Below are 18,063 nucleotides of genomic sequence, written 5' to 3'. Positions count from 1 at the left end.
GTATGTCTACTCTCAGTTGATCTGGCTGTGATATAAATAGAAACAGGAAAAATATTATGGTTGTGCCTTTAATACATCGTATTGTTAATTGCTGGGTACACTGCATAAATGCCTTCTCTTCCAGATCACTAAGAAAATCTCTTGAGTATTTCTCCTTCTTACTTTGGTAACCTCAATTTCCTGCAGATGTTTCTGTTAAGGTCTAGAAATGTCTAAATTTTCATTTTAATTAAATAGAAAGGGGAATTAAATGATGAATCAAAATATAAGGAATTGGGATGAAGAGGAACATTCACTGTTTATTATGTTTTTTTTGGCCTGAGATACTAAGACTAAGACTCTCCAGCAGTTTTATACAATAGCACACAGTCCTTGTCTTTACTAAACAAGGAAAACTTTTTAAATTCAAAATACTACTTACAAGCCAGATGTACTAACCTCACTCCTAGTGTATCTATATACTAAAGCCTTCAGGAGAAAATGGCTTAAAAATTGTTTTCATGTCTAGATTTGAGTAAAATCACTTGTCATACATGAGTTGCAAAATGCAGACCTTCATTCTGAAGCTGCCTGTTTCTCATTTGGATCTGACATATTAAAAAGCATATAATTAATGGTTGACATTAGTAATTAACATTAACTTTATGGTGTTTAATATGCCATCATTCATCCATCAAATAACCAGAAATGCATTATGTCTTGTCATAAAGGTTTTAATTATATAAAATGGTCCTTCAGTTTTCATATGATATGAATGAAAAAAGCAAAAAAATGTATTTAATTAATATTTCTGTAAGCATTTCTTGGTTGTTAACTATATTTTTATTTCTTTTTAGGAGTATTCATCAACAATTGTGCCAGGAACTTCAAAGGGAAAATGTAGACCTAATTGTGCAGTCTTCATTATTGGCTAAAGAGCGCCACCTTGCTGCAATTGCTGGTGCACTGTGGAAACATTTCTTTTCATTTTTGAAGAGTCAGAGAATGGCACAGATTGTGCCTCCCTCACAACTTGCAGATGCAGCTGCAGGTCAGCATTAATTGTTAATTCGTTAATTACTTTCTCTTTTTGCAAACTCTTTGTCAGTATTTCCCTCTATTTTCTTGGTAACAAACTTGCTTTATAACAGTGTAATAAATATTTTGACAGCCAGAAAGATGAAATGAATTATATATTTTTAAATTAGGACCCACTAGCTTATTTATTATTAAAAAATTAAATTAATTATATTTGCTAAAAATAAGTAATTTTCAATCTTAAAAAAACAATGTACACAAACTTTGCTCGTACATGTAATATTTGGAAAGTAAAGTGTCATTTGATTATATCTAATTTGAATAACTTATTTTCAAATTGTGTGAGCAGATATCTACCTCTAAGACTAATTTGTGTAAAGAGTAAAGAATACAGAATGAATACCACTTCAACACCAAGAAGATGAGATAAGAGTGACATTAAATATATAGAATATTATCATTCTGACTTTTACTGCCTCTATTTTAGGTTGTAATTTATACTTGATTTGATTATTGGTCTAAGCATAGTCCTTAGGATTTAGAGAAGTCTGATTCATATGGAATCATAGGCAAAATTTTGCAAATATTTGCATATATCCAGTTGTCTTAAAATAAGAGATCATTATCCTTCTCAAATATGTATTTTGCCCAAACTATATTAAAAATTAATGGAATAGACAAATCAGTGTAGTTGTTACATGTATTAAAGGTAACTATAGGTATTTTATGTATTTAATATAGTATTTTCTAAAGCCTAAGATGTAAGCCAACATTTACGTTACCCTGGTATGGATGAAGAAACTGAGTTAAAAGCAACTACATGAAAGACTGAATGTTATAAATTTGAAAGATCTGGAATTCTGGTAGCATTTTCATAATTAAGATTTTACAATTATAGATTAAAGAATTATGACAGGGCAGTGGTTTCCAACTACTGTAATATCAGTGAAAATATATATTGGTATTCAATCAGGTTAATCACAGCCATTATTAATAGCTGATATAACTTAGCTTTCTTAAATTTGTCATGCTAGCTGCCACTTAGTCAACAAAAATGGATTTCATTTATTAAGTCAGTGCTATCTTAGGTTCTGAAAATAAATAGTATGTATATACAAAGAAAAATGTGTGGGTTTGGTTTTGGTTTGAAATAAACACTCACCATTTAGGAGAAAATCATTCCTTCATTTAAAAAGCACTATATATACCCACTTTTATAAGCATTGGGAACTTATCAAGGGGGGGTCAGGGAGAACAAGACTATCTCATAAAGGTTATAGTCTTAGTGGGAAATTGAGCTAAAGAGAATGAATTTCTTAAATGTGTAATTTGTGAGATTGTGATAAATCCTGTGAAAAGAAACAGAAATACAGAAGGGAATGGGTAAGGCCAGAGGCAGGTTGTGATTTTATTGATTGAGTGAGTGAGTGAGTGGTACTGGGGGTTGAACCCAGGGGCATTTATCCACTTAGCCACATCCCACCCCTTTTAGTTTTTGATTTTGAGACAGGATCTTGCTAAGTTACTCAGTGCTTTGCTAAGTTGCTGAGGCTGTCTTTGAACTTGCAGTCCTCCTGCCTCAGCCTTCTGAGCCATTGGGATTACAGGTGTGAACCACTGCTCCCAGCTTATAATTTTAAATAGACTTGTCAGTAAGTCCTGAGTAACATTTGAGCAAACACCTGAAGGAAGTGAAAGATCATGGTCTGTAGAAGTCCAGAGCTGAGAGAAAAACTATAGGGAAGCAATAAAGGTTCATATGGAGTATGAAAGGGGTGAGAGAACACAGTGATATGAGCAAGCTGGTTGCATTTTGTCTCATTAAATTACTATAGTGACTTTTGCTCTTACTTTGAGATTAGAAGCTGTTGGTAAGTTCTGAGCAGACAAACAGTATGATCCTTCAAGCTAGCAAGTTGACACTGGACAAAGGGAGCAAGGGGAGAAGTTGGGAGGCCAGTTAAGGCACTATTGCAATAACCCAGAAATGATCAGCTTGGACTAAGGTGTTAGCAGTAGAGTTGGTGAGAAATGGTCAGATTTCTCATCTGAAGGTAGAGAAAGTATTTTGAATTTACTAAGTGGATCAAGCAAGGTAACCAGTTAATAAAAGAAGTTAAAGGTAACTATAGCCACTTGCTGAGATGAGAAAGATGATGACAGAAATATATATTTTGAGAGAAAATTAAGATTTTTAAAAAAATTTTTGGATACAATGTTTTAAATATCTATTAAAACCTAAATAGACATTTAAAATGGAATCTTAGATAATAAGCCTAGGGTTTAGGGAAGAAGTTTAAGATGAAAGTTTAAATTTGGAAACTGTCCCATTTATAGACAGTCTTTTAAGCCATGATGTTGGAGGAGATCACCAGTAGTCTAAGTATGGGTGAAAGTTTGAAGCCTGAGCCATAGCATATTTCTACACTGAAATTAAGATACGGAGAAATAGGAAGGGAGAACAAAAAGGAGTGCATGTAAAAAGAAAAAAAAAAAAAAAGAAAGTATAGTGTTTGGAAACTGGGAGGGGGAAATAATCAACAGCATCTCAGATGCTGCTGATGAATCAAGCAAGATGAGCCCTGAAATTGGTCATTGGATTTTACAAGAAGGAAGACATTTGTGACCTTGAAGAGCAATTTGTGTGTAGCGGATACTCAATGGATTAAAGATGAATTAAGAGAAAATGTAAAAAGAATAACAAACTACAAATATAGATAAATCTTTTAAATATCACCATTTAAGAAAAATGGGAATGAATTAGAGAGAGCAGTAGAGTCAAAGAGAAGGGTTTGTTTTTGTTTTTAAGTAAGGTGGAAGAAATTTCAGTGTATTTAATACTTACAAGAATGTTCCATAGTAAATGAAAATTGGATGGTGCAAAAATGTCACTTTTGTTTTGGTGTCGAGAGAAGAAGGGACCCCACAGAGGAACTTGGCCTTAGTTCATTTATAGTAGAAGAGGAGAAGGGAGAGTAAATGGGCCCTGATGGAGGCAGCAGGGTGAATGTGGTAGGAGTTGTGGTAGTACTGGTATGATGTTTCTCATTTCTCTGTGAAGTAGTAAATAAGTGAGGATCTAGAGGGAGGAGTTGCTGGCTGTTAAAGAAAAGAGGAAGGGGAAGATATGTGATAGTTGCCTAGGAGAATAGAAGCCTGAATGGACTAGGGAAATGTTGGACTGCTGGCTGGGGTTGGGCCCCCACATGAAGTCTCTAATCATATTCATCAGCATTATTGTTCTCATTTATGCTAGTGCAGGTACTTATGAGGAGGAGGCCAAGAAGTGGAATTAAACAGATAACTTTTTTCCCCCCTAGGCAAGTACAGTGAATCAAGAAAAGTTCAAGGGAGTTGGTGGCATACATAAATGAGTGTAGTAATGGGAAATACCCTAAAAAGGGAAGGGAAGACATGAACACAAGGAAGGCAGGGAAAGAGTTGTGGGTGCAGTAGATTATAGGCCCTGATGTAATCAAAGAATTGTTGGATTTAGGGTCCTAGACTAAAGCAAATTTGGTATCAAAAGGTATAGCACTTGAAAGTAAAATTATAGAAAGATTGTGGTTAATGGTAATGCCAAGGTTTCTGTGATCACCATGGGACTGTCTAAAGTAGAATGGAGGAATATTCTTTGGAGGAGAGGAGTGCCAAGAAATGAAGGGCCAAGATACTAGGGGAAAAAACATCAATGGTAAGGTTGTTGTTGGAGAGAATAATAATGAATGACAGTCTACTCAGCTCGGCATGGAAGAGGGGTAAACTAGGAGAGTGCAGGTGACTATAAAAGAGTTAGAAGAATTAGTGGCTGTTACCATCTGGTGATATATATGACATTCAAAGGTAGGAGTTTTGGGAAGGAGAAAGGGACATTGATCTAGAAACAGCAATGTGGATCAAGAATTAAACTCACCTCATCTGTAGGTCAAGTGTTAGGGGTATGGGAGAATAAACCACATTTGAAGAAAGCTACATAGACAGCAGTGTTTCATAAACAATTGATTGACAAGCATAAATCAGTGTAGTACAAATTGAGTTGATGGGGTTCCCAGTAAATCACAAAGTGAAGTGTTATTTGTGTAACATAATTAAATTAAAGAATTTTGGCTCCTAGATCTTTGGGTTCTGAAGAAGGTGGGGTGTGATTGATTATAGAGATTACTATTAAGGAAAATTTTGTGTTCTAAGGTAAGAGTGAACTGCTCACTGTGATAAGTAACAAATAAATTAGCTTAATTATAAAAGAGTAAATGCTAGAAATATTTTTTATGTATCTTTGATTCGATGGTGACATACAAGCGGAAACCTCCAGCTTGAGTTAAAGAATCCAGTACAGATCCACAATGATAAGAAAGAGATGCTTCTCGATCCTTTCTTGAAGATCTAGATGATGCTATTAGAAATTTCTTTGACAACATGAATTTAGTTCAGTTTTAACTTTTTGCTTGTTCTACATTTCTAGATATGACATTTTATTATTTGGTATTTTTATCACTATTAAATAAATTGGGTGAGGGGAAATTTAAAATTTTTTCTCACCTTAGTTTCTTTCATTTTAAATCTAGATTTTACTTTGTTGGCAGCGGACATGCCAAGTACTGCTCCGTCAGATCTTCAGCCTCAGCCAGTAATATCAATAATTCAACTTTATGGTTGGGATGATATCATCTGCCCCCAAGTTGTAGCAAAATATTTAAGTCATTTACTACAAAATAGGTATGTGTCCTTATTTCAGTCATACTTATTAATGTAATCCCTAATAGATCAGTGCACTGGTAAGGTAAGAATTATCTAAAATGAAAAATTATCTTTTCCACATATATTCTCATTTGGAAGATTTTTTTGCTTTCAGATATACCAACATTTTACAATAGTCATTGTAGGAAAGCTAGCTTGTGTTTTGTGGGTTGCTTTTTTTTTTTCTTTTTGTTAATGTTAAGCCCTTTCAAAACTCTGTATACCATCCCCATTCTTATGAACAGATTAGCCAGGTCTTTGGCTTCATGACAAGGATTACTTTTAAAATTTCTTGGAGATATTGCTTTCGAATCCCATGTGAGGTAATCTTTGAACCTGTGGAACCAAGGAACAGGGAAGAGGATAGGGGTGGAACTTGTCAGGAGACAATCATATACATATGTTTTGTCTGTAATTTTTTTTACCCATTCCTCATATGGTCATGAGCTCTTCTCTGCTTAATTATTCCAAAGGCCACTTTGATGTTTTTTTGTTTTGTTTTTTGTTTCTTCTACTTGCTGCTTCTGCTTCCTTCATTATCATCTCACCTATCTAGATATAAGCCCCTTGCTTTTCCCATTTCACCCATGTGCTTCCTTGGCTTATTATAACATCAATGGAAAAAGGAAAGTTTAAAATTAGAACATTACACATGACAACACAAATTTATCTAGCATTTCTTTTTGAGTATAGTATTATTATCTGTAGTATTCATTTTCAGCAATGCCTGTCTGTGTTAGTGTATTTATCTGAAAGATGAGTGAGACCAAGTGTGTTCATGGGAGATGTTAGATTGCATTTCTTTACTTGCTGTCTATACTCAGGGAATATATTGCCATTTTTGTTCTTGTTGTTTTAATATGCGTTAACTTGCCTTTATAGCACCCTGTGTGAAGCACTTTCTCATTCAGGCTGTGTATCCTTTCAATCCTCAACTATAAGATCATGGATCCGTTGTGTTTTGCAAATGTATATAAAAAATCTCTCTGGACCTGATGATTTGTTTACTGATGCAATTTCTGAGCAGGCAGTTGGTAAGTGAGTGGTGTATGCATTTATTTGGTGAGGCATGGAGGGTGTATCTATGTAAAGCTGTTTGCTCTCTAGATTATTACATAACTTTTTAAAAATATCTTTTTTATTTTTTAGTTATAAATGGACACAATATCTTTATTTTGTTTATTTATTTTTATGTGGTGCTGAGGATCAAACCCAGTGCCTCACATATGTGAGGCAAGCAAGCACTCTACCACTGAGCCACAACCCCAGCCCAAGATTATTACATAAATTAATAGAAAATATACAAAGTATGTTTATAATTAAGTGTATATATAAGCAGAAATTTATTCTTTCCTTTTGCACCCTGCTTCTTTTTCTTGATGTGTGTGTGTATACACACACACACACACTTTTTTTTTTTGGACTACATATGACAAATTCCCCTGCTATCAAGATAAAAGAACTTGTTTCCTTGGAAGCCAAGAACAAAAACTTGTTCCTCAGGTGACAAGCTATTTTCTTTTACTCTGAAAAAATTTATCACACAAAAACGTGGAAATTTGAAGTATTACCAGATATCACACTGTGAGTACCCAAAAAGAAAAATATCCAATTGTGAATAATTCTGTTCTATTTTTATTAGATATTTTGCCTTTCTTCTGCTTTATTATTAGTCATTGAGTGACTCTGGTTACTTTTTAAAAAATATTTCATACAGTTTTATTTCTGTAGAACACACCTTTTCCTCAATTGTTTTTTCCAACCATTTGTAGCAGGGCTGCCCTGAAAAAAGGCTTTAAATTTTCTCTGATATCTTACTATATCAGTTGGCTTTACATGAATGACTTTTGGGCTAAGTTGTTCATAAGTGAGAAAAACTTTTACTCTTTAATTTTATGGAAATTTGAATTTTAAAAAAAGCATGTCATAAACAAGGAGTTATATCCCCTGCACTCACATATATACATATATTCAGCATATTGAAAACTTTATTATATATCTTTATATAATAAATATGTGATTTTATTTACAGAAAAAGATTATGTGGAACAGTTGGCTGAATTGACAAGGTTGCTATTTAAACTCTCAGAAGTAAAGGATATTTTCTCAAAGGCACAAGTTGGATATTTACCCATCCCAGAAGACCCCAAAAAAGCACTTGTTCAATTCCTTGAGGTATTTTTCATTTATTAGTATAATTGTGTTACTAATTGTACTGTACTGATCAGTGTTCTTAAAATTTTTCTATAAATTTAATTTTTAAAAAATTGAATTATATTATCAGTTGCCTGCTATTATAAAATTCTGGAGGAAGAAAATTGAATCTAAAGTATAGTACAAATCACTTGTAGGACAGCAGAAAATTTACATTTAATGAAGAATAATAAAACTAAAGAGTACTACATAAAAGTTTTACTCTAAGGCCACCCAAAATTTTAAGAATGTCTTATTACTGAAATTGCTGGATAGTAATGTTCTTGGGCACTTGCAAACTAAAATTACTTGTACAGGGTTCATTATAGTTCTAGCTGAGTATTTACTGCCCTATGACAAACACTGTAAGCCTTAGTATACTAGCTATTTCATATGTAGTATGATTGGGGTTTTAAAGTCTAATCCATGTGGTTTGGTTTTTCTAAATAATAAAGAGTCCCATTTAAATTTTAAATTATTAATTTTAAAAGAATATATCTTGTGTGATAATGCTTGTTTTCTAAGTCCAGTTGAGGTCATTAATGTGTTTAAATTAGTGTCTTTTATAAGCAGTTCACAGTAAAAGTAGAGTGATTATTTTCTACAGAGTGGTTGGCATTAACTACACTGAAAATAATTACAACCAATAAGCTTTTTACATAAATGTTAATTCTTCCATAAGTTTTAATTTAAAGTACAATTGTAAGAAAATTAAAAATATTGTATAAACACTAACAACATTTAGTAATTGAACATGCAGATGCAAAATATACATTTCTGTTGGGCACTTCATTTAGTTGTTAACTGAGGCTCAACCCACGATTAAATAAATACCTATTGTTTGCTTGGAACCCTACTGGATCAGAAAAGGAAGTGAAGCATTCTGTTGTGCTGTCCTACCAGTGAGTTGTATTATACTTTAAATTTAGTCTTCCTAAATATAATTTAGCCCAAGTTAATTTTTCTTTTATCATTAAACAAATGATAGTTTTTAGCTAGGTGCTGCAAAGTATTACCTAAGGTATGTTAGAAATTTAAAAAACCAGAAGAACTTTCACTTGTCAGAGACCATAAGACATATATAGAGTTTAAAATGATGCAAGGTCTTATATGCTTAGTGTCAGTTTGTTGATAGATCAATTAGTAGGTAAAGAATATCAGAGCATTTTAATAAGATGTTTATAGTTTATCCTGCGAAGAGTAGGAAGATTTTTAAGTAGGTCTGATTTGATTAAATGACTTTTATATGAAAATTAGAAACAATAATATATTTAAAGGTGTGGGAGTTATCAGCCAGAAACTAGTAGAGTTTGGAAAGAATTGAAGATTAAATGGATATGAAATAAATACTGTGTGTAACCAGAAAAGTGATATGATACCTTAAGGAGAAATAGGAACTTCATGATTTAGGTTCAAGGGTAAGTAGGCAAGAAGTTCACTTTGCGACTTGTTTAGTTTAGAGTTCTGTCAAGTGTCTCAAAGATTATCTGCAGGTTCTGTGATTCACTAGGGGAGTTGTGAGAGACTGGAACTCAGAATATAGTTGTACTTACAGCCATGACCTGTTACAAAGAAAGCATATAAAGCACAAACAACAAAGGGACAAGGTACATGGCAGTGAAGTCTAAAGAAACCAGGCATAATTTCGAAGTGTCTTTTCTCATTGAAGGAGAGACACAGGGTATGTTTAATTCTTCAGCAAGGAGTAGTGATGCGACATGAAATATTCACTATCAGGGAAGGTCATTAGCAATTCACTGTCCATGGTTTTTATTTATTGGGAATTAGTTACAAGCACCTGCTTTGCCTTGCACTTTCAGAATTCCAGATGTACAAAAGGAAAATGGGCATTTGACATAGCAATGTTATTTGTACAGATTTTTTTTTGGCACAGTGAGCCATTCTTATCAGGGAATAGTGAGCAGCTTCCCTAAAACTCTAAAGGCCCAAGGCCCTACCTGACTTTTTAAGGATATCAGCATTTGGCCTGCAGTGTGAATTCTTTTCTATACAGAAATGATATAAGTTGTCATAGTCAATGTACTAAGAAATGCATGTCTTTTAGTCTGGGGAGATTAGAGCTAAACATAAAAAAAAAAATTGAGATTCCTTGGGTGTACTAAAGTTCAAAAGTATGGTTGATAGGCTCCTGGGAGTTACTGATACGTTGTCAAGAGGTTCTAGAGCTCAAAACAATATTGACATAGCACAAATCACGCAAAAGCTTTAGCATGAGTCAGTACTGTGTCCTAAGATTATATTAGTAGCCATGATAATTTACACTTTTATATACTCAGGAAAAACAGTCAGTTCACTTAAGAATATCCTTAATGAAGAAATAAAATTATTAATTTTATTAAATCTTGACCCTGAGTACATATTCTTTTAATATTCTGTGAATGACAATGCAAAGTGCACTTAAAGCACTTTTGCTGCATGCCAAAGCAATGTGGTTGTCTAAATGAAAAGACTTGTGTAATTATTTGAGTTGCAAGCTGAGCTGATTGCTTTTATCTTGAAAGAACAACTGACAAAATGTGGTTATTCAGACTTGGGTATTTGGCAGACATTTTTTTCAAAAATGAATGAAGTAAGCCAGCCCATCACTTCAAAGAAAACAACTGACAATATCTGTTGCTAATAATATAATTTGAGCTTTCAAGAAAATTAGAATTTTGGAAAGCTTGTATTTGTCATTGTGAGCTTGAGGGCTTCTTGATACTTAATGACTTTTTTTATGAGAATGGTGTTGGTATTAATGCATATGATTTTTTTGCCAATATCAATAATGAAATGTGTCAACATCAGGAAGCTGTGTGACTCAAGGAGTCAGAATTTTCCAAATGACCAGTGCAAGCTTTTTAACAAGCATTCAAGGGTAAAAGATCTATTCTAAGTACAAGATATGCCAAGATCTCTTAATGTAGGAAGTGTCCACTGACATCATTTTATGACATCATTTTAGATTCCTCAGACTCTTTAGTTCCATAGTTCATTTTGACTGGCCTCCAAAAAATACCACTTGTTAAGTTTTGGTCTAATAGCAAAGAGAAATTTCCACAGTTATTTGAAAAATTTGTCAAAATACTACTTCCACCTATATGTACTTGTGAGGCAAGATTCTCTTTATTCTGTAACAGATCATAAGAATCACATATAGAAGGAAATAAGAAATAAAGCCTACTTCTATTAAGCTGGACAGTAAAGAGATTTGCACAAATGTTTAAGAACTACTACTCTTCTCATTAATTTGTTTTGGAAAATAATTTTTACTGAAATGTTACTCCCATCCCTCCATGTCATAAGTGACCTTCCACTCCCTTTTATGACCTTCTGCCATTTTTTCCAACTACAGCATCCTTTCAAGTTTGCCCTTCCTCCCCCATCCACCTTAATTAGCCTCCTTGGAGACTTACTTCAACTACTTTTAATAGTACCTTCACAATTGTAGTCTTTTGTCTTTTGGTCAAACCTACAAACTTTCAACCTTAGGTCAGTGCAGTAAATCCAGCTTTCTCTCCTTCCTCATGTCTACTAAGAGCAACTGGAGCAGCTGACAAGGCTGGGGAGATCCCCTAACTATGTGTATTGGTGCTATTTGTGGTCTAGTTTAGGTCATTGAAATCCACTCTAAGTTTCCAAAAATGATTTTAAAACTACTAATTTCTTCAAACTTTCTAATCCAATAGCTTCTCTTATTTCTTCTGTGGCTTTACTTACTTATTCCCACCTTCCTGATGTTATTCTCTTATTTCCCTTCCTCTTCTTCCCTCCTTACTGTTATTTATTATTAAATTAGCAGACTCATAAAGAAAATTCTGGGAGGTAGAGGGACGTCTATTTCTATCATAAAGCTGAACTTTATACAGGTTTTAGTTGTTGGGATATGGTAACATTACTAATAGGCTTTCCTTGTAGGAATTTGGAGATTTTTGAGTCCTCAGTCACATACATTTGATGAGCTTCATTGTTTGGTAGTCTTGATGTGATTTCATTACAACATTCTTATACACCAGTTTTGTGGGTGTTTTTTTTTTCCCCAGTGATACTTTGCTGAGTGAAACCTCCTATAAATAATTATTGGTGAATTGATTTTTTTTTATTCTTCCTGTAACCTATATTTTAATTATAAAAAGCAAGATTTAGTTCTTTTCATGTGAAATTTAATTGCTGTGAATCATTATTTGAAAGTTAAGGGTGAAGGCCTAACTGTATTGGGTATGTATGTATGGGGTAAGGGAATTAAGTCCCTATTGTATAAAACCTGTAAAGTTAAATATTGTTTTCCTTTATTTTAGGCTGTTGGTGCAACTTACAGGAATCTCCAGACACTTTCTGATAAGTCTGCTATGGTCACAAAGTCCTTAGAATACCTTGGTGAAGTATTAAAATACATAAAACCCTATTTGGGAAAAAAAATTTCCAGTGCAGGGCTGCAGCTCACTTATGGGATGATGGGTATGTATTCTTGACATTATTTTCCTACTATCATTTCCTTATGTTGAGCCTATAGTATCAGGGTGGACAGAAATATACTGGTGAAATCACTTATTCTCCATAAAGTCATAATAATCTGAAATACAGTGATTTAGCTTAAAATAACTCATGTTGGTCTTGTGTTTGTTATGTTTGTGTTAATATTAAAATTAATTGTGATCAATACAGAAAATATACCAAAACAGTTAGCAGTAGTTTGCTGTAAGTTACGTTGTGAATACGTGAATAACTAAAATAGAGCTTTTGTTAATGCTTACCTGTACTTCATTAGAATTTAAAACATCAGAAAACCCCACTTCCTTTATTTTTATGGTCTACTCTGTATGAACGAGGTCAGGAGGTTTAATATGAGCATTAAGGTATTTATGCTTCAAATTTTGTTTCTCACAATATTGTGTTTTCCCTTTTCAAAAAGAAATCTTTTTCTCTGCCTGTTCTAGAACAATGGAGTTCATCTTTCTTTAGGAATTCAGTAATTTGAATATCTTTGTTCACTAAAACCATGTTGCTAACCAAAAATAGGAACTGGATAAAGGTACATGAAAAAGATTTCCTTAGAAGTTCTTATATAGAATTTAAGTTTTTTAGTTTTTTTATTTCTCTGTGGCCAAAACCTTATATCTATTCCCTTTAATCTTGTGAATGTATAAATAAACCTGATTTAGGCTGTCTCAAACCTTTTATCTTTGTTGTGAAAGATAAAGGAGAATGTGAAAAATGTGTAAATATGGATGATGTGCAATGTAGTGAAAGCAATGGTAGCAATTCAGACATCTTAATTTTAGAATATTTATTATAAATTTATTATAAATATTACATAGGAAAATCTAGATTAGCATTTTAGCATTTAGGCTTATATTAGTCTCTTAAAAAAGTTTCATGATGTTTCCAGATTTAGCTTTTTGCCAAGCTAAGTGTATGATTACAGAGTTATGTCTTTATATTCCAGAATATATGATGGTCTTATCAGAAACTACAAAATGACATTGGATTTGTGATATGTAGACCTGGGGCAGAATTTTACTTATGAAGAATTTTCTTGAAGGCCTTCTTTGTTCTGCAACCTTGGGTTTTTTGGGGTGGGGGGATTAGTGGCAAATAGGTTTATATTTTTTCTTTTTGTGTAGATATCTCAAAAACAGGGAATAGAATATACAACTATGGTGTTACCCATTTATTCATTAGAAATTAGGAACAGGTAGGGCTGGGGATGTAGCTCAATGGTAGAGTGCTTGCCTAGCATGTGTGAAGTTCTGGGTTCAATACCCAGCACTGCAAAAGAAAGAAAGAAAAAAATAAGTAAGGAACAGATAACGCTGTTTTCTTTATGTAGAAGGTTTAGAATAAAGTGGAGAAAAGCAAATATAAACATAGGAAAGTTTGAAAGCGTGTTGGGTTGGGCTACCAAAACCAGTTGAGGAAAGGAGAGTTAATCACTTATAAGGCTGCTACTAGAAGACACATGCTATTTGTAAAACCATACTCCATGTTAAGGAGTAACATCTGGGATCTTGATTGTAGTCTAATAATTTGTGAAAAGGCAGAGTTGATCCATCAGTAATATCCTCAACTTCCCTTTCCTTTTTTTTTTTTTTTTAGTGTGTACAGGGGGAGACAGGGTTGTGTTTGTTCCAGTTTTGTTGTGGTTTAAGTTTGTTTTCTCATTCTTCACATCTCATACTTTCTGTTTCCTTGCCTTTCATTTAGATCACCCTCATTTCTTTGGCCATTTTGCCCTTTTGTTTTTGTGGTTGAAGTTCTACCCATGAACTTTCAGTGCCCAGCCCAATTGTCTCTGCTTTTCCCACATTCCCAGGTAGACTTAGTCTCCCTGACTGCACTTCATTTGTTTTTAATCTTATGGCATTTTTTATACCTTTTCAATTGTTAAAAATTGCTGCAGTCCGGTTGCAGCAAAATAACCGGGGGGTGACGAGAAACTTGTGTAGATTGATATAGCAGGAGTAGGAGCCATTTATTGTAGGACAGGAGCAGTATATATACATTCCACAAAGCTTATCTTAATTAACAAAAACTCGATACAGCAGTCAACCAATAAGGAATCTCCACACTTAATGGCTCGCTGGAGTTACTTCATAAACCACTCCCTCTGGCAAAATGCCAGGCGCCATCCAGACTTGTTTACAGACTCTAACATTTGTCAGGCGCCATCCTGACTTGTTTCGCAACAACTCACGCACCCTCCGGTAACGAAAAGTATTCAGTAATAGCCTTTTGCTGCAACTTTTTTCCTGATAATCCTTCTTCTTCTGAACTTTCTTTTTCTTTCTGACTAGAGTTCCTGGGCTCTTATCAACACATGCCCTAACTGCTCTTGGTTCCATTGGGGTGCCTCCTTCCCTTAGTAATTTACTTAACACCCCTTCCATATTTTCGTCACAAAGACAATACAATACATTGAGACAAGACACAAACATACTGTATCAATCTTCTCCATTTTCTCAAAATGGCCATTTTTCCTCTCGCCCTATCTGCCTAGGGACGAGCAGATTTGCTCCCATCCTATGTATGGACGGGCAGCTTTTTTTTTTTTTTTTTTTCCGTCACTTACCCCCAAGTGTCCGGGGCTCCCCGTAATGGGCCACCATCTGCCACTGTCCGGCTGCAGCAAAATAACCGGGGGTGGGGGTGGGGAGGGGGGTGACGAGCAACTTGTGTAGATTGATACAGCAGGTGTAGGAGCCGTTTATTGTAGGACAACAGAGGTATTTATACATTCCACACAGCTTATCTTAATTAACATAAACTAGATACAGCAGTCAACCAATAAGGAATCTCCACACTTAATGGCTCGCTGGCATTATTCATAAACCACTCCCTCTGGCGTTTTGCCAGGCGCCATCCAGACTTGTTTACGGACTCTAACATTTCTCTGGCAAAATGCCAGGCGCCATCCTGACTTGTTTACAGACTCTAACAAAAAATGTGTAGTAATTTTTAATCTTATTCAGAGTAGTAGCCATAACTTCTGAAATTTTTATTTCCCTCATTTCGTATTTTGAAAAAGAAAAGAAAAAGAATATTTATGGAGTATGCATCACATACTGTATTGGGAATTTAAAATATGCTGGTTTGAAAATTTCTCCAGTGTAGGTAATAGCAGATGCTAAATATTTCTTGAATTTAATAAATTTATAAATCTATTAGTATTTATTGTTTTTAAATAAGAAAGATTGCTTTTAAGTATAAATAGATTTTTAAATATGTGTTATAATGATTCCAATACTTTTAAAGTAGAAAGTAAGTATATATAAAAGAACTTTTTTATAGTGGTTATCTTTAGACAGGGAGATTGTCTTAGTATTAGTATATAGTATTTCTTTATAGCCAGGAAAAAGACTTGTTTTTGTTCTGTTTTGTTTTTAATAAACCTACTATGTATTTAAACTGTTCCCAAAGTTGTTGTTGTTGTTGTTCTGTAGTTGTAAATAGGCAGAATACCTTTATTTGTTTATTTCTTTTATATAGTGCTCAGGATCGAATCCAGTGCCTCACACATGGCCAGTGCTCTGCCACTGAGCTACAGCCCTAACCCTGTTCCCAATGTTTTTGACTTAAGTTTTCCCTCATCATTCTTGTTTGCATTTTTAATATCACATATGTACAGATATTATCAGCTGAAATTTAAGAAGTAGGAATCAAATGTATTAACTTTTCCCTTTTGTGGCCTCATAAAAACTAAGGTCTTTCACTGCAGAAGATGAAATACAAAGGTAGATGATGTGTTTTTGGTTGGTCCGTATCTATTCTTTTTAAGTAATATCTTTATGACACCTGAATGATGTGAATCATTTCAAATGTTGGTTATGATGACAGTTGCTTTATGGATATATTAATGTTAGTTAGAATGTGAGTTCTTCTTTTTTTTATTGATTATTTAAAACATTACATAGCTCATGATATATCATCTTTCATACATTTGACTCAAATTGGGTTTTGGAGTTCTTCTTATATTGCTGTCAGACTCAAATTTTCTACCCACTAAAAAATGAGGAGCAAGCTAGCATTATTTAAAATATTGCTAAGTGAACACTGTGTTTCTTTATGATTGATTATTGTACTTCCTTTTACAACAGATGATTAATGTTGCTGTTTGTTCTTCTTAGAAGTGATTATTGGTTGTTTTTTTTTTAACATCAATATACTCTTCTTTAAGCAGGTGTGTTCTCCTTCTGAGTTTGAATTTTAAAGTTTCTGTTTGATGGAAATTACTTTGAATGTTATCATCTTTTTTGCTTTCTAAGGTAGAATGAAATGTAAAAGTTTATGTAGTAGTTTTACCACTCTACTGTTGGAACAAGCACTTAATCTCTTTTTAAATTTGGTTTTCAATAAATGAGGCTTCAATAGCAATAATATACCCCAGTGAGAATTATGTATCTATTACATACTATATAAAAAAAGCGTATTCATTTGTTAAGTTTTACTCTCGTCACATATTATAGTTGATGGACTCCTAGCATCAAGGAAATCAAGTCTCTTTCTTTTATTCCAGATTCAAAATTTTGTGTGTGTGTGTTTTTTTATGATAAATAAGTGAAAGGTGTAAAAACTGAAGTTTAAGGAGCCTAAATGATTGCTCCAAGGTGTTACAACTTCTACTTTTCCTATTTTAATAATTAAATTTAGTTAAACCTCTCCTTGAGAACTAGATTGAGGCAGCCTATAAAGTTATATAAAAGATAAAAATATAAAGAAATAGAAGAATATAAGAATATATGAATGTAAAGCAGAATATATGAATGCCAGTTGCTCATATATTTGTTTTTCCCAACCCAGAAGTCTGAGAGAAATTTATCTCAGTGAAATACAGGCTTAAACTATATCTTTTGACTCCCAGGATGATTCTTCCTACTACCTATTTATATATATATATATATATATTTTTTTTTTTTTAAGAGAGAGTGAGAGAGGAGAGAGAGTGAGAGAGAGAGAGAATTTTTAATATTTTTTTAGTTCTCGGCGGACACAACATCTTTGTTGGTATGTGGTGCTGAGGATCGAACCCGGGCCGCACGCATGCCAGGCGAGCGCGCTACCGCTTGAGCCACATCCCCAGCCCCACCTATTTATATTTTAAACATAATTTTTTTTCATGGAATAATAAATGCTGTAGTTAGGAGACAACCATAACTGCTGTTGTTTCTCTTCTCTATTAGGAATTCTTGTTAAATCATGGGCTCAAATTTTTGCCACCTCTAAAGCCCAGAAATTGCTATTTCGGATCATAGATTGTTTACTGCTGCCACATACAGTATTACAGCAAGAGAAGGAATTACCTGCACCCATGCTGACTGCAATTCAGAAGAGTCTTCCTTTATATCTCCAGGTATATAAGCAGTGGCTGTTTAAAGTAATAAAAGGGAAAACTTTGTCTTAAAACATAATTTACCAAATGCGGATTTAAAAACCGGACATTGTAATCTCAAGGTACATGTGTAACTGTGACACAAGCACTGAACAAGTTTTAAACTTCTTTGTTTTCAGAGCTAAAGAAAAAGAGATTAGAAAGGCAAGTTCTCAACCTCAAGAAGCTTGAGGTTGAGAGGGTGTCAAACTGGCACAGTCCCTTAACAGTAGTGTGTTCAATATTTTCCT

At 33.8% G+C, this 18,063-nt stretch overlaps 1 protein-coding gene across 1 annotated transcript in view; it reads left to right on the top strand.

Annotated features, from left to right (window-relative positions):
* Positions 1–18,063, top strand: part of MMS22L (MMS22 like, DNA repair protein) — a 127,374-nt gene that overhangs the window by 92,431 nt on the left and 16,880 nt on the right. The window contains exons 15-20 of the mRNA XM_081295429.1: positions 837–1,030; positions 5,583–5,733; positions 6,637–6,788; positions 7,787–7,929; positions 12,246–12,405; positions 17,625–17,794. Of these exons, the coding sequence (XP_081151555.1) occupies positions 837–1,030; positions 5,583–5,733; positions 6,637–6,788; positions 7,787–7,929; positions 12,246–12,405; positions 17,625–17,794 (970 nt within the window). The remainder of the gene's footprint in view (positions 1–836; positions 1,031–5,582; positions 5,734–6,636; positions 6,789–7,786; positions 7,930–12,245; positions 12,406–17,624; positions 17,795–18,063) is intronic.

Source organism: Spermophilus citellus, assembly GCF_964194105.1.
Source record: "Spermophilus citellus genome assembly, chromosome: 5".
In the NCBI taxonomy this organism is placed as follows: Eukaryota; Metazoa; Chordata; class Mammalia; order Rodentia; family Sciuridae; genus Spermophilus; species Spermophilus citellus.
This window is presented reverse-complemented; position numbering and strand designations above follow the sequence as displayed.